Source organism: Lichtheimia ornata (genome assembly GCF_029851405.1).
Source record: "Lichtheimia ornata isolate CBS 291.66 chromosome Unknown scaffold00046, whole genome shotgun sequence".
Lineage (NCBI taxonomy): Eukaryota > Fungi > Mucoromycota > Mucoromycetes > Mucorales > Lichtheimiaceae > Lichtheimia > Lichtheimia ornata.
In genome coordinates, this window is record NW_026695366.1 from 61380 (window position 1) to 87822 (window position 26443).

At 42.4% G+C, this 26443-nt stretch overlaps 14 protein-coding genes across 14 annotated transcripts; 9 read left to right on the top strand and 5 right to left on the bottom strand.

The window, feature by feature from the left end:
- Positions 1–231: 231 nt before the first annotated feature.
- Positions 232–1929, bottom strand: O0I10_008563 (uncharacterized protein; the record flags this gene model as incomplete). Its single annotated transcript, XM_058488566.1, has 6 exons — positions 232–356; positions 425–674; positions 736–1173; positions 1238–1454; positions 1514–1608; positions 1672–1929. The coding sequence occupies 6 exons, from the start codon at positions 1927–1929 to the stop codon at positions 232–234; spliced, it is 1383 nt and encodes a 460-aa protein (XP_058340591.1).
- Positions 1930–2093: 164 nt separating this feature from the next.
- O0I10_008564 (uncharacterized protein) lies at positions 2094–2511 on the top strand (the record flags this gene model as incomplete). Its single annotated transcript, XM_058488567.1, has 3 exons — positions 2094–2165; positions 2221–2370; positions 2434–2511. 3 exons carry the CDS (start codon positions 2094–2096, stop codon positions 2509–2511), a joined length of 300 nt encoding a protein of 99 aa, XP_058340592.1.
- Positions 2512–2959: 448 nt separating this feature from the next.
- Positions 2960–3655, bottom strand: O0I10_008565 (uncharacterized protein; the record flags this gene model as incomplete). Its single annotated transcript, XM_058488568.1, has 6 exons — positions 2960–2974; positions 3050–3154; positions 3218–3278; positions 3340–3440; positions 3496–3525; positions 3584–3655. The coding sequence occupies 6 exons, from the start codon at positions 3653–3655 to the stop codon at positions 2960–2962; spliced, it is 384 nt and encodes a 127-aa protein (XP_058340593.1).
- A 1133-nt stretch (positions 3656–4788) lies between these two features.
- O0I10_008566 (uncharacterized protein) lies at positions 4789–5214 on the top strand (the record flags this gene model as incomplete). Its single annotated transcript, XM_058488569.1, has 1 exon — positions 4789–5214. One exon carries the CDS (start codon positions 4789–4791, stop codon positions 5212–5214), a length of 426 nt encoding a protein of 141 aa, XP_058340594.1.
- Positions 5215–5619: 405 nt separating this feature from the next.
- O0I10_008567 (polynucleotide kinase 3'-phosphatase) lies at positions 5620–7325 on the top strand (the record flags this gene model as incomplete). Its single annotated transcript, XM_058488570.1, has 10 exons — positions 5620–5638; positions 5686–5837; positions 5890–6002; positions 6056–6149; positions 6208–6319; positions 6369–6459; positions 6516–6631; positions 6691–6836; positions 6896–6971; positions 7021–7325. 10 exons carry the CDS (start codon positions 5620–5622, stop codon positions 7323–7325), a joined length of 1224 nt encoding a protein of 407 aa, XP_058340595.1.
- Positions 7326–7686: 361 nt separating this feature from the next.
- On the top strand, positions 7687–8788 carry O0I10_008568 (uncharacterized protein; the record flags this gene model as incomplete). The annotated part of the gene is made up of 2 exons (XM_058488571.1): positions 7687–8640; positions 8693–8788. 2 exons carry the CDS (start codon positions 7687–7689, stop codon positions 8786–8788), a joined length of 1050 nt encoding a protein of 349 aa, XP_058340596.1.
- Positions 8789–9351: 563 nt separating this feature from the next.
- O0I10_008569 (haloacid dehalogenase, type II) lies at positions 9352–10219 on the bottom strand (the record flags this gene model as incomplete). Its single annotated transcript, XM_058488572.1, has 3 exons — positions 9352–9555; positions 9615–10132; positions 10192–10219. The coding sequence occupies 3 exons, from the start codon at positions 10217–10219 to the stop codon at positions 9352–9354; spliced, it is 750 nt and encodes a 249-aa protein (XP_058340597.1).
- Positions 10220–10928: 709 nt separating this feature from the next.
- Positions 10929–14023, top strand: O0I10_008570 (uncharacterized protein; the record flags this gene model as incomplete). The annotated part of the gene is made up of 13 exons (XM_058488573.1): positions 10929–10948; positions 11000–11259; positions 11322–11444; positions 11514–11620; positions 11673–11733; positions 11791–12227; positions 12285–12561; positions 12616–12746; positions 12801–12943; positions 12995–13066; positions 13127–13475; positions 13531–13832; positions 13885–14023. The coding sequence occupies 13 exons, from the start codon at positions 10929–10931 to the stop codon at positions 14021–14023; spliced, it is 2421 nt and encodes an 806-aa protein (XP_058340598.1).
- A 131-nt stretch (positions 14024–14154) lies between these two features.
- O0I10_008571 (uncharacterized protein) lies at positions 14155–15304 on the top strand (the record flags this gene model as incomplete). Its single annotated transcript, XM_058488574.1, has 5 exons — positions 14155–14258; positions 14317–14504; positions 14561–14717; positions 14771–15062; positions 15119–15304. 5 exons carry the CDS (start codon positions 14155–14157, stop codon positions 15302–15304), a joined length of 927 nt encoding a protein of 308 aa, XP_058340599.1.
- A 6-nt stretch (positions 15305–15310) lies between these two features.
- O0I10_008572 (uncharacterized protein) lies at positions 15311–16291 on the bottom strand (the record flags this gene model as incomplete). Its single annotated transcript, XM_058488575.1, has 4 exons — positions 15311–15526; positions 15582–15847; positions 15910–16019; positions 16080–16291. The coding sequence occupies 4 exons, from the start codon at positions 16289–16291 to the stop codon at positions 15311–15313; spliced, it is 804 nt and encodes a 267-aa protein (XP_058340600.1).
- An 818-nt stretch (positions 16292–17109) lies between these two features.
- On the top strand, positions 17110–17744 carry O0I10_008573 (uncharacterized protein; the record flags this gene model as incomplete). Its single annotated transcript, XM_058488576.1, has 4 exons — positions 17110–17195; positions 17253–17314; positions 17387–17454; positions 17517–17744. 4 exons carry the CDS (start codon positions 17110–17112, stop codon positions 17742–17744), a joined length of 444 nt encoding a protein of 147 aa, XP_058340601.1.
- Positions 17745–18279: 535 nt separating this feature from the next.
- O0I10_008574 (uncharacterized protein) lies at positions 18280–20263 on the top strand (the record flags this gene model as incomplete). The annotated part of the gene is made up of 4 exons (XM_058488577.1): positions 18280–18787; positions 18853–19202; positions 19261–19653; positions 19730–20263. 4 exons carry the CDS (start codon positions 18280–18282, stop codon positions 20261–20263), a joined length of 1785 nt encoding a protein of 594 aa, XP_058340602.1.
- A 499-nt stretch (positions 20264–20762) lies between these two features.
- O0I10_008575 (uncharacterized protein) lies at positions 20763–24130 on the bottom strand (the record flags this gene model as incomplete). The annotated part of the gene is made up of 18 exons (XM_058488578.1): positions 20763–20841; positions 20901–21061; positions 21115–21381; positions 21447–21527; positions 21586–21788; positions 21844–21952; positions 22016–22150; positions 22206–22338; positions 22396–22523; positions 22580–22705; positions 22763–22839; positions 22897–23066; positions 23126–23289; positions 23352–23479; positions 23539–23668; positions 23741–23866; positions 23923–24029; positions 24097–24130. The coding sequence occupies 18 exons, from the start codon at positions 24128–24130 to the stop codon at positions 20763–20765; spliced, it is 2358 nt and encodes a 785-aa protein (XP_058340603.1).
- An 814-nt stretch (positions 24131–24944) lies between these two features.
- Positions 24945–26374, top strand: O0I10_008576 (uncharacterized protein; the record flags this gene model as incomplete). Its single annotated transcript, XM_058488579.1, has 6 exons — positions 24945–25137; positions 25200–25302; positions 25352–25658; positions 25715–25934; positions 25992–26118; positions 26179–26374. The coding sequence occupies 6 exons, from the start codon at positions 24945–24947 to the stop codon at positions 26372–26374; spliced, it is 1146 nt and encodes a 381-aa protein (XP_058340604.1).
- Between the last annotated feature and the right edge of the window lie 69 nt (positions 26375–26443).

Consider the following 26443-nt stretch of genomic DNA (forward strand, 5'->3'; position numbering starts at 1 on the left):
GGCAATTGTCAATTATACAAATAAAGGCAGCCTATTTCAGCAGTAGTTCACAAATACTGGGACCAATCATATGTGTTGTCGGAGGCACCAGTAACAGGATTCCGTTGGGGTTTGGAGGTATCCTTGAATTCTCGATACTTGAAAAGCTATGCAATTTTATTACACTAAGTAGATATCAATTGTTTGATTACAAGCATTATCTTATCTACAGGTATCAATATTCAAACTCGTTTAATCAGCAGTATTCGACGACGTGGAAGATCCCCAGCGATTAAGCGACCAGTCGGTGATGGTACCCTTATACTTTTCCCGGACAATCTCTTCTACAGAGAGTTTGAGTGATCCCATTAAGGATCCTATAGCAGAAAAAAACATAACGTCAGCTATGATAATGGCCACTTTTGCTTCAACATGATAGTCCTACCCCCAATCCAGCCTCGAATATTGTTCATAAATATACGACCAGCACCAGGATTGTTCTCTGACCGATCAACAAAGAGCACCCATTTATGAAGACCGAGTAAGCTGCCATATCGCTTTCGTTCATAAGTCGTTGGATCCCTCATTACGCGTAGTAGTTCCTGTTTCAGTCTCGAGTGAAATCCTGGTAGCATGCTTGTACCACCAATGACGAGCAATGACTGCATCAGAGGTTTGCGAAGATCAGGTTGCACCTAAAAGAATATAGAGTTACAATGATGATGATGATGTTGCGTGGGTATTGTCGATACTAACCTTTAGCATTGCGTCTAGTACGCTGTGTGTAATGCTTGGTTCATCTTCATCGCTTCCTTCGAACAAAACATCGGCTGCACGTTCACGGATCCAACCTGGTATCAATAAGGTAGCATTGGTGCCATCCTTCAATGGTAAGGGGTAGTACGTATCCGTAGCACTGCTTAAGTTCTTGTAGGCGGTAATTGTATCATTCTGTTGTTCTATACTGACAAGAAGAGGAGAACAGAAAAGAACAGTGGCTTTGATATCTTCAATCACTTCAAAAGTGAGGGTGCTTTCAGGAACGGCTGTGTGGGGTGCCAATGAGGTGTGTAGATGTGAAGGAGGTATATATCGTGCATGCTCGAGCAATAAGGACTTTAATCGCTGGCCAATAGCGCGCCCTGCAAGTGGTGTAGTAGTGATATGAGGTATAAGTGGACGCGCTGCATAGATCTATAATGAAAAGGTTCGGAATTGAGTCGCCTGTTATACATTGTGTATATAAAACGCTACATACAGGAAGTATACTCGTTTCCAAATTTCCACAATCTATCACCAAACCAGTGGTTGTTCCTGTTGTCAATAACGCCATCAAATGTGTAGGGACAAAAGAGATAGAAGGCACTTGGAAATGGTGAAATAACAAATCGGCCAAGGTATTCTTAAGGGCAATTGGAGCCAATGGGGATTCTGTCAATACTACTTTGCGGGACTTTGGATCTGTCAACAGCAATCTACCGATATCAATGTTTAGTATACATCGTATAAACAATGCAAAAGCTCTGGATCGTACCGGTAATAGATATCATGCAATAATCGCTTGAGCTTTTCTTCAAGTTGTGCAAGATCGCTTTTCATCGTAAAGTCAAGGTCGTAGAGTTCGGCAGGCTATATTACGAGAGATCATTGAGATACTAGCAAAGAGATGCTGTTTATAGAAGAAACTCTTACCTCGTCGTCCATTCGATAAGACTCCCCCTCTCGACCGACTGATTGCTGTAGCCTTGAACATGTAGACACAACGTGCCTTGGATGAGACTCTCCTGAGAAACCGCACTTGATGTACAAGGAACCAATATCAAGCACGACGCGATCTTCAGTGCCATATATGGATTGTCGTCGAGGAAAACTGTGGAATGAAGTGGAAGACGTATAGCTGGAAAGATAGTTGGAGGAAAGTGGCTCCGATGAGACTGATGTTGTTGTCATTGTTGCAGCTGTGCTGGTTTACAGTGGACGGTGTGCAGTGGCAGGAGGCAGGTAAAGCAGCGCTTATGATTACAGACCTCGCAGTAGCCACCATTCGAAATACCGACAATCGATAAAGTCAGTCAAGTTGGTGAATTGATTTCTTATCCGCTTTGGTTCAAGTCATGGAAGAAAACAAGATCGAAAAGAAAGAACCCGTGAGTGCTGAGCACATCAACATTAAAGTTGTCAGTGGTGTAAGTATTGAAAAACAGCTATTGACATGAGGCATACGCCTAAAGACGCTTGTAGGACAGCAATGAAGTATTCTTCAAAATCAAGCAAACCACCCCATTGCGGAAACTGATGGATGCTTACTGCGAACGTCAAGGAAAGGCTGCCGATTCCGTTCGTTTCTTGTATGATGGGCATCGTGTACAGTCTACAGACACACCCCAATCGGTAACTTTTTAGTGTGTAATACTAATACTTGCAACTCACTCTATGTTTTCTTGCTTGCTGTAGCTTGATATGGCCGATGGTGATACGATTGATGTTATGGTGGAGCAGATTGGAGGAAGCTTACAAAGCACGATGCAATAAAGTACACACTGTTTGATGGTTTTAAGGCATCATTGGCTCGTTTTTTTTTCTGCCTTGCGTATATGCATGATCCCAGGTGATTTGCCTTGTCAACTTTTCCCAATGTTTATGGTTTTCTTATATCATTGCTTCAGTTTTATTATCTTAATTACGTTTAATTTAATTATTCATTAGTAGACTAGCTGTTGCAGTACAATGGCGATGATTCCAACGATTAGATAGAGATTTGATAGAATAGATCCACGAACAGCGTTCGATGGCGTATCAATACTTTCTCTCTCCATTTGATTCGATAAAGAGGATGTCGGGCTTGCGCTATTGCTGCTGGTAGATGTAGGGCTCAGAGTATGTTTGCTGGTGGTTTGGATGTGCATGACATTGCTGCCGGTCATGGAAGAAATTGACGGAGTTGCACTGGATGAAGCTTGTGAGTTTGACTTGGAGGGGACTATAGCGACAGGTTCTGGGAGGTATGAGAAAATGAGATGCAACGTAAGTACATGGCGGTGAGCTTACTTTTTAAGTCATGAGTATCTACTCCACCCGAGCCTTTGAACCGGAATTGGTGTGAGTACGCCCAGCGATCCTTTGTACCAACTCGAATCCAATAGAGTCCATCACTCAAGTCATTCAACGGCGATACCTAATGTTAAGTTAGAACATGTGTTTTTCAATTTTTAGTATAAAACACTCCTCTATGACTTACGGTGTATGAATTGGACGAGCAGAGCACGGGTGCATGTGGATCAGTTATATAAGCAACCAACCTACCGAAATAACCATTAGGATTGGTGTTACCAGCAGAAACCGAGCATAGTAACCACTTACTGGCCATCTGTGATGTTGCCATTCATCAACTGAATATCACAAAATACGTTGTTTTCAGAAGCCTCAGATTTCCAATGAATATTTCCTTTCCCTCCTGAAGTCTATTACTCGAATAAATTAGCCAAGCTCAAAGCATGTCCTTGCACTTGGGCTTACCCATGTTGTGTTAGCCCAAGGTTCAAGGAGCTATAGAAAAACAGTATGATGAGCTTTAAGTGGTGTGCCTTTGGTATAATTCTCTTACAGCAATATCGGCAAGGGCACCAAGTCCCGTGCTTGCAGATATGATAGTCAAAAGGATCCCAGTACTTTTCATGATAGATGCAGGTGTTAACTATAATATCGTCTGCTGTTATATATACATTGCGGCCCTCCAAAACAGCCGAGGCAATACCCAGTGTCTCGAATTGTGATCTGTCAGGTTCGTCAACAAACAATGAAGCATCAACAAACATCAACGGTAAAGCTTTCAAGTATCGATCTTTACAGGACATAATGCATATAGCGCAAAGTAGCATCGTAATTCCCTCTGATTATCTCCGAAAGGCAACTTGGTAGAGTAAGAAACATAGGCATCCTCGGTTGTAAGCATCTTCTACCAAGCTCAACGTTTGATTAATACATTAGAAGAGGGAGGCATTGCTATCATTAGTATCAGATTTCTCAATAATCACCTCTCATGCTGTATCAAAATTATCTTTGCCATTGAGCCAGGACAAAAGAATACAAATTCATCATGAACGTGAAAAACGAACATTCTACGAGCATATAATACCTGCCAGTGATTGTAGCGACGATGTTTTGAGGGGCGGTGCCTTATAATCCTAGGCTATAATCACCTTTATGAAACTTGAGATGCTGGCAATTCTCTCTTGTCGGCTACATGTAATAATCAGATTTGTACCTCCCTCGTTGAGGTCCTTCGTACATTCCTTCTTGAAATGATGATCATAGACACAATGTATCTTTAATCACATGGGAAGGAAACTGACCAACGACTACGATTGGGTTATTCATCGGGAAAAAGGGGTTTTGTTTGAACGGTGCGACTCATGGTAAAGAGCGAGGTCAGACGGCTTATGTACGTAGAAACATAGCGTTCTTCAGTGACTAGAAGTGGGTTCAATGTGTTTGTTGCTTGGTATGGTTCAGTGATCCCAATGTACTGTAAAATGCTAGATGAAATGGGAATAACGTAAGACGCAAAATACATGTACATACGTGCTAAGGAAATTGGATGTTGCATAACATAACATAAATTAAGGCTAGAAGTTGTGCCAACATGCGTTTGACATGAATGGATTGCTTTGATGATGTCATGTTTTCCTTGACAGGTGCGGGAATCGAAGTGGATTTTCCTGACAAGCGGCCGCATTTGGGGGTGGTGTTAAACAGCCGAACCTGGAAAACAATTTTTTTGGCTTCTTGAATACTGACAATACGACAATCATGAGCTGTGCTGCCAATCGCTTTTATCGCATCTCTTCACAACAAGTACGACGCATTTCTACTCGATCAGCCGGCAATACTACCACCAACAACGATCCACGCCTCGAAGTCATTCGCCGTGTTTTGTTCGAGCCACCTGTACGAGACAAACTTATATCATTAGAAGGCGAGGCAGCAGAACAGCATGAAACTATTGAGCAAGCATGGAAATTACATCAAATGCGACAACGAGAGCAAAGACAGAGATCGATGGAAAGGCAGTTTCGAGCTATGCATGCAGCCATGGCAGAACTAGAGAAAACCAGCGATCGATTGTACAAAGGAGCCATTGTCAAAAGCCGTCATATCACGTATCCAAAGCAAGCCAAGATACCTTCTGAGACACCTTCGCCTCAAGGTTGGGATTATGCATACAAAAGTACATGATTGTAATTGTAGCTGTTCATCGTTGCAATTCACAAGATTTAATATATACATCCATTATGTGTTTTTTATGCTGTTCAAATTGTCTATGAGGAGGTGTGATATGGTGTGATCCATCTTAAAAAAGAGATGGGGATATGGCCAGGCCAGTGCCTTGAGTGTGGGCAATGAGAACCTGAAATCAGTCGTGATGTCAAAGAGCGTGAAAAAGCATAAGCAAATACTGGAACAATGATAAGCCCGCTGCCATTGACAGAACTTGGCTGGTCCTTATAGATCAAAGTCGTATTGCTAACAATGGTCGTCCAAAGATAAAAAAGCTATCTACCTAGTGGATGATTCCCACTTGCTCATCGAGTACATAGATCACATTTTTCTCCGCTCCTTTGACTCGAACGTATCCACAACATGAAGAGACACGCCATGCGTAAGTGGTTTCTAACCCAAGCAACGCTCCATTAACACAACCGATAGAGAGTACAGAATCGAAAAAGGCAATGCGAATCCATCCATTTTTCTCGCAGCAGCGCAATCCTATCACTTGGGTTCAGGAACTTCCTTCAGTGATCATTGCCAGAACAAACACGAGTGAATTCAGGAGTAGCCGAATCGCAGCCTTTGACCTTGTAGGTATTATATGTCCGGTAGAGCAGTGCCTGTGGCTAAGTGTATTGTTAGGATGGTACCTTGATCAAAACGAAAAGTGGCCGTGTCCACTCAAAAGATAGTGGTGATTGGCAATGGTGGCACAAAGATATTCCAACGACTATGCAAAGACTGCAAGATGATGGGTAGGGAGATTGCTTCATCATAGTAACATGAAGCCCTTAATTGAATGTATTAGATACGGGATTGTCATTTTCTCGAATCAAAATGGGCTAAATACCGATCAGCGCTTGAAGAGTTTCAAGACCAAGATTCAAGATGTACTTGGCCAGGTATGGGACATACCCAATGTTTGCTATCGTAGTTTACTGAATGTGTTTTATTGTGTAGTTATCAGTGAACATATGGTTCATGGCTTCTCTGGAGAAGGACCAATATCGTAAACCAATGACAGGGATGTGGGAGTGGTTCGAAACGGTGGCAAACCATGGCAATACTGTTGGTAAGGCATCAGTGCATAGACTTTATGCTTTGTCTAAGATTATGTATAGACTTTGACAAGAGTTTCTATGTGGGTGATGCAGCTGGACGACCTGATCAATGGAAAGAAGGGCTCAAGAAAGACCATTCTGCTGCAGACAGGTAAGGGAACATGAGCATCACTTGCATGGATTTGGTACTAAAGGGATCTTTGACAGGAAATTCGCAGCCAACACGGGATTGACTTTTTATACACCAGAAGAGTATTTCCTAAAAGAAGCACCTGCACAATACTCTTGGGGTTCTTTTTCTCCACAAGACTATTTACATCCTTGTACGTCTTTGGGGGGTTGCGGTTCAGTTGCAAGACATTGAGTTAACGTAATACACCAGTGCCCCTCTTTACACCAACGTCGTCACCCCTTGTACCAGCGAGTCCAACGATAGAAGTGATCGTCTTTGTCGGTTATCCAGCAAGCGGCAAGTCCAAATTTGCAACAACTTATTTGACGCCGAAAGGGTATGTGTACGTAAATCAGGTATGAGCTTTCCCCTTTGAGCCGGCAAGAATCAGGGCATTTAATTACCTTTGTCACAGGATACGTTAAGGACCAAAGAAAAGTGTATCGCGGCTTGTGAAAAAGCATTGAAGGATAAAAGACCTGTTATCATTGGTAAGTAATGGCACTGCTGTTTCGAAAGGGTTGCTAATACAAAAGCTAGATAATACCAATCCTAATGCTGCTAGTCGAGCACCTTATATCAAATTGGCGGCAGAGGCTGGCGTACCCGTACGTTGCTTCCGCTTCACTGCAGATGAACATTTGGCACGCCACAACAACATGTATCGAGCAGTACATGACAATGATTCCGGTCGACAAGTTTTAAGTGATGTTGTATTTCGAACCTTCAAGGCACGGCTTCAGGAACCAACCCTATCAGAAGGATTTAAGGAGATTAAACACATCAACTTTAGATTTGATGGCTCATCTATAGAAAAAGCTAAATGGTCGAAATGGATGATATAAAGTTGATAAATTAGCCAAGTAGCTCTGTATCATATCACCCGACGCCGAAAGACTTCCTTTTACATTAAAGAGATATACATCTTTTACTGCTAATATGATCCCACCACAACATATCCATCAACCAGGAATTGCTATAGTCACATGATTGATCAAAAGTTCATTTATTGGAAGAAACTCAGCACTGGATCGTCGTCATGCTCGGTGCTTGTGTAAGTTTGATCTCAGAGATCTTCTTTTTCTTCTATTGAACCCGACTTACTATTAGCATCTTTATTTATCTATCCCCTTTGTGATGGGCGTTTTCGAACATTACTCTCGGAAATGCTTCGTGATAAGTGGGGCAATAGCGATTGCTCTAATCATGGTGTGCGTTAAGTTTACAAGCCCATGGGTCGAAGAGCACAAGATGAGCCCGGTCACTACAGCAAACCATAGCAATGCAGATCCCTGGTATTGTTCATGTTATCCTTCCCAAGTCGACGGCAGCAACAATAATGCCAGCGTACAAGAAACTCAAGGTGCTATTCTACCTGATGAAAAAGGACAAGCAAGCCCGCTTGTTGTACCTGAATCCTTCAACAAACCCGACCAAGAACTTGTGGATAAGATCAATGGAAACATGGACGACAAACGAGTATTGATTGTAGCAGCAGCGAATTATGGAATGCGAGAATATGTATACAACTGGATCGAATCGCTAAAGCGTACCGGGGAGGGTGACAGATTCTTGGTCTTTTGTTTGGATGACCAATTGTACAGCCATATGGTGGCAGCTGGTTATGAACAACATGCAGCAACAATCCCTCGGAGTTGGTTCCATGATGAAGTTCATTCTGATTTTGAAGAATATTACAGCATCAAATATCGTATCATCACGCACGCTAAAACGTTGATTGTCCAACAATTGCTATATATGGACGTAACGGTGTTGTTCTCCGACGTTGATGTTGTCTGGTTACGCCCTCGACTACGCGACTTTATGCTGACATTCCTTCAAATACGTTCCAAGACACAGGTGATATTCCAGCAAGAAGGAACCGATCAAAAGGTCATCAACAGCGGCTTTTATCTTATGCGACCCAGTGACGACATGAAACGCTTGCTGGCCGAGACAATCTATCTCGCAGACACCGATAAGACTTTGACCCAGCAGGGCGCTATGAACGCAGCCTTGGATCACGTTAATATGGAATTACGTTCTACTGGTGTTGTCCTTTTGGATATACTGCATTTTCCTAATGGATATGTGTACTTTGAGAATGATTGGTGCCGCCAACATGGTGTTGATCCTTATATGGTGCACGCTAACTATCTTGTAAGTGTCAATTCATATTGTTTAAAAATGTTACTTATGCATAGTGTGCTAGGTTGGTGATGACAAAAGAAAACAACTAGAAGACAAAGGCTTTTGGTATGTCGATAAGCAGTGGCTTGATTCTATCGACGCGAAGATTCAACAGTAACCGGTGGATCATTTACAACATCAACTTACCGGCCAATGTTACCCAAAGAAACAGTCATATTGTTCCCGAATTCCATAGGCTGGCCCTATTTAGCGATTTGCATTTGTAATTGATAAAATTTGGGAGGATTGGGTTTGCTATAGATATACAAAGTGTCCATGCCTAGTATGAATTTCATGCCGATAAAGCTTTATTATTCGATCGAGAGAACCACATTTCAGTGTATGTAACTTAATCTAGGTACGACTTTCTCGCACAGCTTTACACCACCATTACTACAACCGATGATGACATGCGTATATGTGTTTCCACTTGAACCAATAGTAGGGTAGCTTTCATGGTTAAAAACAAGTGCATGTGGATGTAGACCCTAGCCAACTGCAACCAGACTCCTGGCAAATATATATTAATTGCATTAATCGGTGATACAAGAAAAGAAAACAAGCATCAACAATAACAAGAGGTCGATCTAATAGCACACTACAGCACCTCCCATCTTTGAGCATTATGGCTAAACAAGTCCTTGATTCCACTGTATAAATCAACACAAAAAGCGAGAATTACTACATATATGACTTTTTGTTGCTCTCTAACTCTATCATGGTTTTGGCACAACTTAGCATAGTATCACCTTGAATGTCAGGACCGGTGCCATCATATAAATCTTTGGGGTATACCTTTTCTTCTGTTGTCAGAAATACGGTCCGAAAACACACGTTTTTTGCACCTGCCAAGTCCCAAGCATGAGATGAAATCAAATAAAAGTTCTAAAAGGGCCAATAAGGGGTCAGAAAGGTAATGCTTGAGAGTCTACCAGTCAAATTACCTCGATGCGTTGTGTTCTATGAACTGCAATACGCATAAGCTCTGAGTATACTTTTGGATGGGGTTTGGATATACCCAAGTCATCACAGCTCATCACATTTATCTCCTTGTCCGAGCCTTGTCGAAAGAAATGAAAAAGACCTGTACGTTCAAGTAGCCTGGATGTTGTATCATGGCTACCGTTGGTGACAATCCAGATATCCCAGCCTTTTTCGTGAAGAAGTGTGAGCGCGTCGAAAGCTGAAACAGCGGGTTCCAGCTCGTTGAACGTTTTCATGACAGCCTCTATCTGCTCCAATGATGGTGCATCGTATCCTGCTATCAGCATGGTGCGCGTTAAAGTGGACTTGAGGACTTTCAAAAGTGGAATGTATCGGCCTGCGTGTGATGCTCCAAAAAAATCGCGCGTGCTAGACCAGAACCAATCGCGAAACAAGTGCTTTGCAGCTTGCTCAGACGCCAGTTCGTTAAAGGTTTCCTGTAAGCAAGCGACCACTTTATCAAAAGTGAAAAGTGTTCCTAACGTAAACGATTGGTTAGATTTCGCAATGAAGCAACATGTCCCTTAGATTGCATACCTAGGATATCAAAGGCAACGGCCGGCATGAGGGTTGTATGATTCAAAGGAGGGAAATAGAGGCGCAATAAGTCCTAGTGTAGAGTTTTGTCCATGATACAATTATTACCCCTTACATCATCTTTGGATACATGCATATAAAATATTCCACATTTGAGTGGGTACTTGTGATTAATGTCTTTTGGTAAAGGTAGTTGTCGTCATGCATTAATAAGTTGATAGCTTTCTAGTACTTCATTCACTTGATGTTGAATCCTGGATATCATGTATGACGAGTACATAATGCTAAAAGTTGATGATGCTGCCTGGATTCCTCGATCTATCATGAAGAACGTTATTGATTGAACACAAAGGATGACGTGCTTTGTGTCTTTGTGAGAAGTCAAAAGTACACCTGTTCGATTCAACTCGCGTGTCAGTTTAATGGTTGGTTCGGTGTCACCATGGTGATGACGCTATTAATTCAAATGCTTCTATCAAGCCATTGATGATATCCATTGATTTCCCAAAAATGGGGGTACGAGAGCTATTATGAGATTGATACATTCTACGATCCAATTTTATTTTAAATGCTATATACGTTGGGAAGTCTATTGTTGAACCTAAGGAAGGAAGAGTGAGCGTTGTTGACAAGGCGAACCTGGAGCAGCATAGTCATCACCGCCGTCGGAATTTACATTTAGACAATCCTCTCTCTTAACCCACATAGTCGACGAGTTTCAACTCTGGTGGCTATCAATGAGTGATCCATTCTTTGGGTGAGTTGGAAAGACCAAGGTGTAAATAGTAATACTCACATTCCGTAGTAGCAATGTGCCGCCCTTAAACAAAGGAGGCAACAGGAATCTTGAATTGGAGCGAGAAAGGGAGCATTTGCAACAGAATCCTCAATCTTCGACAAACCCAACAGATGGCGCAGACCCTCGAGATCTAGAGTTTTATGACTTTAACGACTTGAGAAACAACCTTGATGAATACAATGACGCGGAGAATGCTGATAATATTGGAGACTTGCTGGTTGAGGAAGGTGATGACCTTAACGACGAAACCTTTGGCGACGAAGTAGTTGGTAAGAAGGGAAAACGACGCAAGGTAGCAACCCTCTTTTGCGTATACTAATGCACTCCATAGGCAAAGACTTTGATTTCGCAGCCAATACTGAAAGATTCAGTTCAGCCTTTGGTGGTGCTCCAGATCGATCTGATCAAATGATTTCAGAGGAAGAGGCCTTTTTCGTCAAGCAACCCACGACTCGTAAGTGGATATATGCACCCTCCACCATCACCACCACCTGAGGACAATTGACTAACCTTGATTCATTAGTTGATACTGCGACAAACAAGGCGGATGGATGGCGTATGCCTGAAGCTGCAGGATCGATTGGCAGACGAAGCGATGGAGGCGATTTTCGTGGTAGCCGACGTGGAGAGGTATATAATTATCCATCAACGTAAGATCATTGGATTCTAAATATCAGTATAGGGTGTTGCTACAGGAGCTGTCAACTCTATTTGGGGAGGATTTGGTGATAGATTGCCAAATGGTATGAGATATGTCATTTTTTTTGTCAACAAGGATTCTCATCGAAACGCGTTTTTAGATCGTAGCTTCGGTTCCTTTCAAAGCAATGGAAACTTCTCTATTGGTAGACAGCATCAACCAGTTTATGCTCCATCACCACCACCTGGACTATCGCCATCAGCTTCGTTTGGTCAACAGCAACGTCATAGTCGAGGAGTGAGAATTGAGGATATTGCGGCTGATTTGCTACTTCATCCAGCTTCAGGAGCTTACAAGGCCGAGCCAGACAATCGCAAAGTGATGAGCCTTTCTGAAGTAGAGGCGACGATGCTTACAAACAATGGTCGTGACACTTCCAGAAGCCTTGACCAGCATCCACTCGTGTTCCATCAACCTCAAGCTTTTCACAATCCTTCGATGCATGCAACGGATATTGGAACTGCCGAATCGCTACGATTGCTAGCTGCATCACAAGAGGAGCAATTGGCCAAGCATCAGAAAGAAGAGCAACGCAAGGTAAATATCATACTATGCCTATACAATGGATATCATTCCAACTATTTTTGTTACTAGGCTCGTTATGATGGTCTTATGACACAACATGAAAAAGACTTTATCAGTCGTATTCAATTGACCCAGCTGGCATCAAGTGATCCTTTCTCTGATGACTTTTATTATCAAGTGTACTCGTCTCTTCGACAACGTGTTGGTATACCAACGTGGTCTGCAGCCCATGAACCTCTGGGTAGGAATGTCCGTGGAAGGAAAGAGGAAAGCGGCATGCAACGTTTCCATCAACAGCTTCAACGAGTCGTGAACAATGCAAAGAAAAACCCCAGGCAAACACAAGGTATGTAAACATCAACAGCAGAAGGATCAAAGGAAGGCTAAGAAAAATGTGTAGTTTCTTTGGAAGGTGCATTGGGAAAGATTACATCTTTGACTGTTCGCAACCCACGTCAAGTTCTGGAAGTCACGGACAAAAAGTCGAATAATGCAACACAAGAAGGGTCGCTTCCAAATCAAAAAAGCATGGTATGTTTGTGTGAATCATCAAAGAGAAAAAGTTGACTGAGATGAAACGACTAGCCGAATATGTCTTCGATGAATGACAGAAAGCGAACACTCAAAATCGTGGAGAATTTATATCTCATTGTTCTTGACCTGGAGCAATTACGCAGACAAGGAACATCGAAAGCTTCAAATGGCCAAGAAAATGATGCACAAGAGTGGTAACTATGGTGATACGGGTTGCTGTGAACCAAAAATAACTTTGAAAATAGGAACAACCAGTACGCAAGTAAAACCAAGAAGCTGTACGATGCTCTGGGATTGTCGGATCAATCGGACGAGAGGTAAAATTACTTGTTGTATGGGTTTTTTTTGTTTTCAAGACATAACAGTGGGTGTTGTAGTTCAACCACGATCCTGTCATTGTTATCGGTAGCCAAGGGAATGAAATTGATGCCACGCATTATCCGTCATTTCAATACCGAAGAGAACCTGGCACTTGTTTCAGTCATTCTTGGGAACTTCTCACACTTGAATGTCTGCCGAAATGTCATATATCCAGGCTCGACGATAGCCAACGTAGAGGAAGCCAGAACTCAAAAATTTGTATCATTCGATGAAGTGGAACTTTTCATTAATACGGTGGCCCCTCCTCTCTTGAATCTTATCTCTGAGTCATCGCTAAAGGTTGTCAACTATCTCATGAGAGCGTTTGTTGAAAGGAATGATATTGTGTCAGTTGCACGAACAAAGGTAAGGATATCAAGTGCCATTGAGGATCCATCTTTAAACCATGTATCTATCATAGCCTGGACTTGCATTCTTGACAATGATTCTATCAAGAGCCGAGATCTTGAAACAAGGAGATATGGCTACTTCTGCGGATGACCTCCAAGACTGGCAGCAAGAATACATCAAAGTGTTCAACGCTTTGAAGAACCATTACAGCTCGCTATTTCCATCAACTTACTACCTTGTTCCCATGCAACCCAATGTCACAGCTGTGCAATTATCACTTACAATTGACGAAATGTACGTCTGGCAATTCTTGGCAGCCATGGCAGTCGGAGCCACTATGGAACAGCAGCATGCATTGGTAACAGAAGTGAGGTAAGATGTGGATATTTATCATATTGAGATGTTGTTAACGTACGCTGTGTAGGGAGCGTGTCATGGAAAATATTGTATTGGCCCACAGCAACAGACTTCCAGCTGCTCAAGCGGCCCACAGAATATCTAATGTAAATCTATTCTTGCATGCTCTAGGTTTAGATTCTTCCCAAGTTTTAGTACCTCGATGATGAATAAAAAACTCCCATAAATAGCTGATTGATGAATTAACGTTCGGATCCAAAATGCCAAAAATGCGGACTATGCTGGCTGAAAATCCCTGGTTACCTTCTCTTTCTTTTCCTCTCCTTTATTATCTATCATGAAAACCTCTGTTCTCGATGTTATAAACTCCAAGGAACATGTTAACATATGTGCACCCATGGTGCGATATAGCAAGTTGCCGTTTCGAGCATTGCTACGCAAGTAAGCTTTTCCTTTTTTATTGTAGTCAAGGGGTTGACATGTTGACATGAATCGAAAGGTACAATGTCGATATTTGCTATACGCCAATGATCCTCGCCGACGTATTCAAGAACTCGGATCTTGCCCGTGAAACTGACTACTCGACGAATGCAGGTGACGATCCGGTGGTTGTCCAGTTTGCAGCGAGTAACTCGGAGGACTTGGCTGCTGCTGCTGAGCTTGTGGCACCCTTTGCTGGCGGTATCGGTAAGATGAAACTTATGCAGGCCAATAGTTTTAGTGATGGCTAAAAGACATCATAGATATCAATTGTGGTTGTCCTCAAAAGTGGGCTATTCAAGAACGTATTGGTTCCCACCTCATGTCAGATCCAGAAACAGTGCGAGATATGGTGCGAACGGTCAAAAATCGAGTATCCATTCCATGCAGTATAAAGATCCGAGTCCACCCAGATTTAAGGTAAGAGTAAAACAGCGTACCTAAGGAATCAGAGGTTAATGGTACATTAATAGGGAGACTTATGAATTTGTTAAACGAGCCGAATCAGTTTGTGTGGATTATATCACTGTGCATGGTCGTACAAGAAATCAAAAATCCACTGAGCCGGTAAACTTTGAAGGCATCAAACTAGTGAAAGAGTCCGTGTCCATGCCCGTATTTGCCAATGGCAGCATATTTTCGAACGCAGACGCAGAAGAAATGTATGAGAAGACTGGTGTTGATGGTGTCATGTCGGCAAGAGGTCTTTTACAGAATCCAGCATTCTTCTCTGGTTACGAGTATACACCATGGGAGTGTATTGAGGTATGTAGTAACAAAAACCTCCATGCCAAACTCTGTCTTATTGAGGCTCCTTATAGGAATATGTTCATTTGGCTCTCGGCTATGGCACCAATCATTTCATTTTCCATCATCATTTAATGTACATGTTCGAGGATATCATGAGTAACGCTGAACGCAAGACATTCAACACACTTTCCAGCATTCCAGCAATTCTTGATCATTTAGAAGAGCATTGGGGATTAGACGTCAATAAATTAATTTAAGAATCTTTACTTGCTACTAGTAACATCCGTTATGTGTTTACCAATGTTCTGGAAAATGGGAAATAAGCTAGACTTCTCAAACGAGCAAATGTATGACTCATCTCCATCAGTCTCCACCATAGCAGCAAAGTGCGGATCAATGGGCACCCGCCCTAAGAAATCAACCTTGAACTCTTGAGCCATGGATTCACCACCACCTGTGGCAAAGATATTCGTGCATTCCTATCAAATTTAGGCGTCAGATTATGCCATGTTCCTCCATTGGCATAAATCGTACCGAGCAGTGTGGGCAAACAAAACCACTCATATTCTCGACAATGCCCAGGATAGGCAACTTGACCTTGCGACAGAATGACAACTCTTTTCGGACATCAGCAATAGCGACCCCTTGAGGCGTTGTAACTATGACGGCACCATCTGGTTGATATTCTTTCAAATTCTCGACAATAGAGATGTGTTCATCTGAAGTGCCAGGCGGAGTATCAACAAGTAGGTAATCCAATTCACCCCAGCATACGTCTTGTAGAAATTGCTTAATCATAGCTAAGTTGATCCCCAGCATTAGTAAGCCAACTATTATTAATGTGATTCGGATCTCTGCATACCAGTCTTTTTCGGTCCTCGCCATACTACAGATGAGTTTTTATCCTGGAGTAGGAATCCAATCGACATGCATGCCAGTCTCTTGTCTTTGTCAGCGTATACAGGCACCCAGCTAAAGCATGATGCATTATGTAAGATATCATTGAAATAAAAAAAAATGGTTGGAACCTACCCTTGAGAAGCCTGATGTACTTGACGACCATCCAATCCGAGCATTCGTGGGATACTAGGGCCCGTCAAGTCGATATCCAATATACCGATCTTGAATCCTTTGTGCATGAGGCTCAATGCCAGCTGTGTTGTTACTGACGACTTGCCAACTCCACCCTTTCCCGACAACACGAGAACAATGTGCTTGATCTTTGAGAGATTTGTATCGGCCATGAGTGAAAAGCGTTACAACCGAAAAGAGAAGAATAAGAAATAGCGGGCAGGCATTCCAGATACCGACAAGATCCTCAGCATCTGACGCATGATGATCGATTCACATGCTTTGGACTGCGTATTGTATATGGAATCAAGTATTCTTTTAGGAGCATACTTAAGAGATAGAAAAATCTACATGGGGGATGTTGATAACAATGGTCCTAATGTAACAAGTACAGATGAATTCGTCCACGTATCTTGTCAATTATTAGTAATGTCGTCGTAGTAGCCTTCATTCGTAAATTTCGATCTCTCATTGAATGGCTTATCACCACCTGCTTACGCCTGCTGTATGCAACGATCTTCAATAAAATTGCTCCTTTTATATCCATTTTTACGGACCTCCTTTGACATCCATCTACAACAACAGGAAGTTTTACATGGCCAGCCCTGGAACAATGTAAAAAATGGCAGCCAATAGATAAGCTCAACATAAATGTGTCAAGGGATCCATCTAATTCATGGCTGCTGCCTCCCTTTTAAGTTTCTTCTTGTATCAACGTCATCTCTCCAAGCACTTTGTGTGTATATCCCGTTTATTACTTGGCCACTATGCTTGTTGTCATCATCCTAAATGCTTGATACATCTAATGACCCATACAATGATTCTATTTACACCCCATCCTTTGTACAACGCGTGAACCACGGACCACCACCAGCTTGTTGTGTATAGCAGAAAGTAGCATGCAGCATGCAATGGCTCGTCGGAGATAGAATTTGGAAGAGTTAAGGCTCCTTTGAGATCTTAAGGTTGTTACAGGCCTATTTGGTTGGCAATGAGCAACAGATATCGCGAACGCAAGTTCAATTCTTCCGACAATGACCGTCTTGCACGTGCATTATCACAACCTGTACAAGCATGGCAAGTAAATGTTGAGCAAGAGAGTGATCCCAATGACTAAACCAAAAGCTACTAAAGGGAGAAGGCATGGTCTCCTGTGTCCAATGGCAAAGGTGTCAAGGTGTATAAATGGATAAAGTGTAAGTGAAGGTATTGCTGCTGGTGCTGCTGGTGCTTCTCATCGCGAATCATGACTCATTCTATGTTTATAGCTGAGCGATCTATTGTGTTTGAGGAGGAGGAAGATAATGAAGAAGATACAATGTCTGGAGTAGAGAAGGTGGATGACTAGTAACTTTTGTATGTACGTCTATGTCTCCTAACATCGATGCTGTCCTTTAGACTGAGCCACCACCATCAATGTCTGCAATACTACAAAGCAAGGAGGAAGAGGAAGGTCGCTCAGCAACACCCAAATTGGATGATCTTTCAGACACAGGATCCGAACAACAGCTTAACGTGGACGCAGATGAAAATGATGTCAACGACCCATCCAAAAATCCCGCATCCAATCCACACGTCCATCCAAGGGAGGAAGATGTTGAAAATAGAAATACTCATGGAGCTTAACTTCCCGCATAGTTAGCTTCTAATAAAAAGAAACGGCATGCTTTATACACAACCACCTCTTGTACAGAAGCACATTCAGCTATTTACATGATTCTTCATAACGAAGAAACGTCGTTGCATCACACATAATATGGAGGAGAAATGACGCAGAGAAGGGGTTCCGTATAAAATGAGCACCACGACATGAAGGTAAATGATACAGTATCAGAGATAGATTACTACCACACATTCATTTAAGCAGAGGAAGCAATGATGGTTGTGCAAGATGTGGTGTGTATTCGTATTTGGTACACGCGTGCAGGGAATGTAGGATATGCCTAAACACTGCTCAAGTACACAAAGGATAGTGATTTATTAGATGCTGAGATATGCTATTATCATGCGGTTAAAACCAGCTAAGAGAAGGTATCTTCGATAATGGTATCCAAGTGAGGGTCCTGGTGACCATGGCAACCCTAGTCAAGGGGTTCTTACATTGAGGCACTGCATTAAGAGCGTAAGAAACGCCACCAATCATATTTGTTATCTCCTTCCTATGAACGGCTCCACTATCACCACCGAGCACCGAGAAGAAAAGCGACATTTTCGTGAGAGATCACATACTATAACTCGGCATACGATTCCATCGGCAGGTCATGCAGAGCCACCAGACAACGTCGAAGAAGGCGATTCTGCCAAACACTTTGCTGACACAACAGATGATCTCGCAACAATAAACGACCAAATTCAAGGCCTCATGGTGCCTAGCGAGGAGGTCTTGGAAGACGAAGACGACTACAGTGATGATGAAAGTGCTGTACCAACCACTGGCCAAGCTAGCCCAAAGAGCCTTTTATCCACAACATCTTCGATGGTATCGTATGTCTCAAGTGCATCAGCGTACGATATCCTCCTGTCACGACTTGGCAATAGTCAAGTGGATCCATTCGCCAGGCCCGAGACAATGGATCAGAGAATCGATGATGATGAAGACAACCATCATTCACCTCGAGTTTCGCATGAAGTAAAGGAGGATGTCAAAGATGACGAAGATGCTGATTGGGGTAATCTAGTAGTAATAATCGTTTGATACGCTCGTTCCTGACATTGGTTTGTTGCATGTATGTAGAATTCTGGGCAAAGGTCATATCCGATTTCAAGTCCGTCACCGCCAAAGAGCTGTCATCCTGCATTCGACGAGGAATCCCTAGTTCGCTTCGAGGAACCATTTGGCAATTGCTTGCAAAATCAAAGGATGGCAAATTGGAGCAAACATACATGCAGCTGCTGAAACAGGAGTCCGTGTATGAAAAGGCGATTACCCGAGACTTGTCACGTATCCTTCCGCATAATCAATTTGTTCAGTCAACGAGTGGAAAAGACTCCTTATTCAATGTGGCCAAGGCGTATTCATTGTACGATCAAGCTGTCGGCTATTGTCAAGACATTCTTTGTATTATTGGACCACTGCTGTTGAATGCAAGTATATATCGGATCATCATTCCATAATCCATTTGTAACCGATCTTGCCTTACAGATGCCTGAAGAAGAGACCTTTTGCGTGTTGGTACAAATAATGCATCGATATGGTCTTCGGGACTATTTCCTTCCACAATCCAACTTCCTCTCACAGAGGCTCTACCAATTTTCGGTTCTTGTTAGCGAGAATTTACCACACATCAGCCGTCATTTGGAGTTCCAAGGGATCCAAGATAACATGTACGCAGCACGCTGGTTTACATCTTTATTTGCATGCAAATTTCCTTTTGAATTTGTATTTCGAGTTTACGATCTTTTCCTATCCGAAGGCCAAGACGTGTTACTACGCGTTGCGTTGGCAGTGTTGAATCAGCATCAGGCTACGATCCTTGCTCTTGAGCATGACAACTTATTACGATTCCTCAAAAATGATCTTGTTGACCTATCCGAGGTAAAAATAACCTGCCAGCAGAGTTTGGTAGTAGTAGACAACGATGGTTATTCATTCTTATATGTACATTCTCTAGACAGCTGTGGATAACATAATCCATTATACGGCAGAGCTATGTATTCCTCCTCGTCGTCTAGAGAGACTTGCCAAACAATATCAAGCGGATGCAGCACGCAGTAGCAGCTCTGATGCGAATGCTATCGAGTCGCTTCGTCGGCAGAACAAGACACTTTCGGAGACAGTTCGAGAATTGCAACGCAACCTTAATAGCCTTAATCGTGAACACGACACTATTGCCAAGGAGCTTATCGAATCAAAAATGGAAATTGCCAGAGTCCATGATGAAAATGATGCACTACGTCAACAATCATTTGACTTGAAACGAGCATTGGAAGCCCTACACGTCGAAGTTGAATCACGAATCAAAACAGAAATGTCAGCATTGAGTACTAAAAATGCCGCGTTAATGGACCGCAACGTTGAACTCGAAGAGCAGCTGGCATCCATGGAAAAAACGGTGATAGACATGAAACTCCAATTCTTAGAAAGCGAGAACGAGCGTGATAGCCTAGATCGTCGATTGAATGACCTGAAGCGTTTGATGCCCTGATATACACATACATAGCTATGAATTATTTCCTAAAAAAACAGTACTTTCAAAACGCTTTGATTTGGAGTAAGCCGAATTCCCTTGTTTGATGTTAGAAACGTGGGTTGTTGGATTGGGAGCTTATAGGATACATGGATTATAGCTTTAACGGGCAAGTGAATTGGATAAACGTTTGGTGGGAGAAAGTGTGTGTTCAAGTTTCTACTACACGTGTGTAACCAAGCTGTCAAATGCAAGATTAAAATGCCTAAATAAACGATTATAGGATCAATGCCTAGCAATTAGGGAGTGAAAACCAACAATCCTTGTGATTATGGTTCGTATACTTTGTAAGGGATTCATTGTGGCATAGATGACCCAGCGAGCGTGATCTGTAGAGAGTCAACCCCTTTTTGACGATGAGCCTCCGCTGATGAATGACTGCGTAATAATGGCTTATGTTACTGGTTATAGTGTTATCTTAGCACGCAATGTTGTGATAGGGAAGTGAACAAGGTGTTTATTTGGCATTAAGCTGAGCAAGTAATGAATCGATTTCTTGAGCTACAATGTGGTTGTTGCATTTGGCTCGAACTTGCCTACAAAGATCGAATTCATTGAGTAAATCACGCAAATAAAACTTCTCATCCTTTCTTACTTTAAGCCCTCAGTATCCTTGTTGAGGAATGCCTGCTCGCTTGCTTCTTTAAATGCTCCAATCTTGACAAATAGCATTGGCCTCACTGATGTGTCGCATTTCAAAATGTACTTGCTTGCTTCTTGATACTGCTTGGCTTTGATACATTCCTCGACAAAAGGCTTTGATATGTTAGTGACCTAACACGCATATAGATGAAGCGCTCTGTTCTTACCTCGTAGCCGATGGGCGAGTTTTTGCTTTTAGCGAGCTTCTCTAGATTCTCCCAATCTCGAACTTCGACCAGTGCTCGCAATTTGATCCACCAATATCTTTTGTCCGGTACTTTGAACTCGCTTTTCACTTTGGACGACTTGCTTTGTTGGCCAAGCATTGTGCACTTGTAAATCGTCTCGCTTACAGATAGCCCGACAAATGGTTGATGCGTATCCTTCTCTAATTGAGTTTGCATGTGGAGCAATTTGACCGCTTCATCCGTCGCCTAAATGAAGATTCAAGCTGTCACTGATCTGTCAAATATACACTCCTAATCTTACAATATCGTACCTTTGCTTCGAATGCACACTCCTTGTCATCTTGGTAGGTTTTAGCAGCGACCTTGAGCTCGCTTATTCGACTTGCGACTTCCTAATATCCAACGGGGAAGTTTAGAGGAAGAAAAAAGATTGCGTGCCTAAACCCTTACTTGATGTTCAAATCCCTCTGATAAGATTGTATTCGCGCTATCAATCCTGCGATCATCTTGATAATAAAAGTCTTTGAGCAGTTCCTTGTCTTGCTCCTTGCAGTAGACCTCAAGTAAGCTACAGGCCAATGGCTTGTTGTTGATCACCCTGAAAAATTCACCAAGGGGTAGTTTGCGCTTCAACTGGAATATCACCAAATAAACTTTTGGAAAAGATTAGCAACAGCGTTCCTCAATGTATGCTATAAAGTCAATTACCCAAATCCGTGTCACCGCTTTCGATTGCTTTCATAAGCGCCAACTCGTCCTCCTGCATTGAGATCAATAAAGGCACCTGATCTGCAGCCCGTGGCTCATGGTCGATTAACTTGTAAAAAGAGGCATCAGCATGAATAACAAGATGTGATGACAATGTCATTGCTATTTTTACCTTTGTTGCCAATCTTGATTGTCCAGAGTTGTACGCCGTTTTTGCAATTTCGGCATATGAGAGCCCGGGTTTCTTGTAAAGCTTATCGACAATCGTTCTGCAAATGCTCTCTTCATCTTCATTTGAAGCTTTAATCTATCAACGTAACTGTAAGCCTTCTTGGTCTTGACCCAACATGTGGCTACCCTACCTTTGCACAAGCCCAGTGAACTAAGATTTTGTCGGACCTGACTTTGAGATAATCGGCAATGCGAACGGCCAGTAAATGGTGATTCCTGCGGATCAGTATGTCGATGACTGCATCGGGTGTGAGACGCTTGAACCTGAATCAATGGAATGAATGATCATGTCAATGTATCGCTATTCCAATCATAACATACTGAGCGTAAGTCAATGGGATGCCGATATGGTAATCTCGAACAGCATTCAATACACGCAAAGATTGTGCCATTTCCACGAAACGATCCGCATTGTAGTTTTCGAGAAAGCATTTTCCAAAAGACGCTGCCTTGAAATTCATATCCTAGATGAGTAGCTGTATTTCATAACCTATATTTTGCTTACCTTGAGTAATGATCGTTGATAATAATGATGGAATTCAAATCCAGCAGCTTCGATACAGCAGTCGACTGCATCAACAAGATCGGCTTTGATATTACGGATATTCTCATCAGCTTTTGGGCTCTTGCGCTTTGGGAAGAGTGAGCATTTGAACAACATTTTGAGCATGTCAACAGTTTTACTCACCTCGAAATGATCTAGAGCATCAAAAAGCAAAGCTGCTGGTGATGTTGATCCAATCTTGAAAATTTCTTCTGTTGCAGCTGTATACATCATAGAGTTAGCATTGGCATCCGAAATGCTGTTCTATTGGATCTTACCAGGAACACGCTGTAGCATCTCGCATTTATCGGCACTCATGATACGCACGCCATCCACTTCTGATATCAAAAATATCGGCCCTTCGTATGAAAACTTGATCCAATCTCCAAAAGGACCGACCATTAAGACAATCTTGTCCCAATAGAGCACAACTGAATCAGTACCACACCTAATTAATCAAGGTATGAGTTAGAGTATGCATTTCTGGAGTCGTATAGCGCATATTACCATACAAGCTGTTGAGGAGCAATTTTGGATTTGGTCGCGTACTCCGAAAGGTTCTTTTGAAAATCCGTGGAAACCACCCATAACTTCCCATCCGATGTGAAGAGTGCTAAGAACTTTCCATTTGGAGATATCGCCATTTTGGTAAAGGGTCCTTGCTGCAATCTCTATGATGCATTTAACAGGTTAAATGAGACCCACATTCGAGCCATGATTATCGTTGCGTTACCTGATCCACAGATTCTTTGTTGTCAACCACAATGATCGTTGAGCCAGTGGCAATAAGGACCTCCACGTGTCTGCTAAGGGTATATTGCGGAGGAATCACGGTCCAGCTATGCGGTTTGTCATCAAGGCCTATCCATATATATATGAGTGGCCCTATCTACGATATCCATAAGCATATTACTATATACCAGTATCAGCCATAAGCTTGGGTCGAGGCTCGTAAAAATCGGTTACGGCAATAAGCTTGTACTTGTTTGTCATTGCCACCAGGCCTGTGCTCCAGATCTGACAATCCAGGATGCCTTGCTCCTTGGCTTCCTAAACAAATCTCACAAGTCATTTTCGTTCCACTATAATGGGCTTCCACTTTTCGCCTTCTAAACAACGTACCTTTCCTAGCGAGAATTGCGTATATGAACCATGAAGGGGATACAATCTCACAAATCCATCTTCTGTAACAATCACAAGTTCTTCATGCTTCGTCCAGCCTAATGCAATGATTCGTCCTTTTTCCCACTACTTTGCGTGTAAGATTCCTAAATTGCAGCTGATATGATAGCACTAGAACATACCTGTATTTGATCAATGAGCTTTCCTGCCGAGGTATACATGTAAACAGTGGGCTTGATCGGCTGTTGTTTCTGTAGCAATAGCACCTTCTTATCGTCGCGAATCATGGCTGTAAATTGATATCTCGAGTTACAAGAGCTGGAGATACATCCATATCGAAGGACAAGGACACGTACCAATAGGACCACCAAACTGTGAACCAGCAATCATATACTTGGAAAGGTCATTCTGGTCCCATGAGAGTGAGTAGATTTCTTGTTTCCTGCAAGTAGATGGTTCTGTCAGGTCCACTCGCGATCTTTACGCGCACGCATCCCAAAAGCAATACCGATAAAAGCGATCCTATTCAAGATATGACTCCAAGTCAATAAAGCGAATTCAATTTTCGGGTTCTTTTGTTTCAACTTTACATGGAGCTGTATCCAATCGTGTGTGGGATTAGCTGGCATAGTCGACAATAGCGAACTTTCACGCAGAGGAAGCAGTAGTGCTGTTTCGGAAATGTATTGTTACATAGCTCCGTTGTCTCAGCGTAGTTGTAGAGATACGTGGTCATGTGATACTGCACTTTCTCGATCATACGCTTCTCACAGCACGTTCCCAGTAATAAACCGTACACACCTTCTTGTTAATTAGGCAGACTCCATACGACTTGTAAATAGGCAACAAGGACGAGCATGTAACCTGAACGTACCAAGCTCTTTATTTACGTTTCACTATGAGTAGTTTGAGTTTACCTGCAGCTATCAGGCTATGGAAAGGTCCATTTATTAAACAACAACTTGACGTCTTCCAATACTTGTGAGTGATCCCCTTTATTAGTAAGCGAAATTGGTTAACTTGATTACTTTAAGAGCGTATCGTGATGTCACAACGTGGATATCCTGATGATAAATTGGGGTCGAGGTAAAAAGATGCATTATGGACATGCGAGGATTGGGGAGAAAGCGACTCGATAAGAGCTTATGTGTAACACAAGGCAGATGGAATCCGACTCAGCACCCTCTTTTACTCTTTGTTAACCATGACAACAACACCTGTGGTTTTGGACGAAGATACTTATACCGAAGCCTTAAGCGCTATCATCGAACGTGATTTCTATCCACAGCTATCAGCTTTAAACCAGAGACACAACTATGCTGGAGCAGCACTGCAAACAGATGGACTCAGCGATCTTGGAACCCCAATGGTGCAATCGAACAACACTTCCAAGAATGGTACGTATATACATAGTCAGTTTATATAGAACTTTTTCTTAATACTAAAGTGGGCATTCTAGAAGACAAGACGACCGTCAACTATTACAATCCGGATGCCATTCAACTTGCTGATCGGGTGAATCTCGATCTTTCTTTGGATCAGTTTCAAACAGTGTATACAAGGTAGTATAGGAAACCATGGCATTGTCGGCTCTTCTAATACCCCATTTAGTGAAGACAACGCTTCTTTTACCGATATCATCGACAAGACGAATGCACGGCAGAGGGAAAAGTATCGGTGGTTACTGGACAAGGAGGCTCAAATCGAGAGTTCAAAACGGCTGCTTGAAAATCATGCAAATCGACTGGAGGTTGACGATGATGGATTTGTGCGACCACCAGAAATGTGGCGATACAAAGCAAAGAATGCGCTCATGTACGTCCCAGATGGCACCGGCAAATCCTTATTGAATGAAAAAGATTCGAGAGCACCCCAAAAGTCCATCAGCTACAACAATACGAATTTTACATCAAGCCAAGTAAGTAGCCTATAAAGATGTATCATCCATCAACGAGTACTAATTGAAAGTAGCAGGGCGTAACCTCTTCCAATGGACGTGATATACCAGCATCTGGAACCATATTACCGGAGGATGACAATGAGTCCATAACATCAGAAATGACCATGGGTTATCGGGGTTATCGTTTGGTTGACGCGACGCCATCTCCAAATCCTTCGAGGATAGGGACACCCATCATGACTTGGGGCTCCATTGAAGGAAGTCCTACTTTGTTAAATAGTTCAGAAACACCAGGTAAAATCATATACGATCTCTCTCTATGGAATGGCTATATAACTATGTATACAATAGGCCCACGATTTTCGTTACCAAAGGTTTGCAAGCGAGAAGAATTAGGGATGAAATTATCAGAAAAAGCATCACGTGCACGCCGAAAGCGTACAATGGAAAAATCCGTCAGGAGAACGCCAATCACAGGGTAACTATATATATACGCACATGTGAGGAGAGTGATCAATAAATACTAATGACATAATAGGACAATGTCTCCAGCAGCAGAACAGCTTTTGAGACGAAGCGGTACACCAAAAAGTACGGGATTTGGACAAGCGTTACGGTCATCGTATGGTCATGGGGCTACTCCTCGATCAAAGTTTTCTTCCACCCCGCTGTTCAAGGCTGGAGCAACACCAAGCACCTTACATTCTAGATCCCCCTTTCCTCAACAACGATGATCCTATTTTATCATGCATATTCTATGAGCATTGTACGCTATGATTGATTGGTTTCTTTTGCTTTTATAA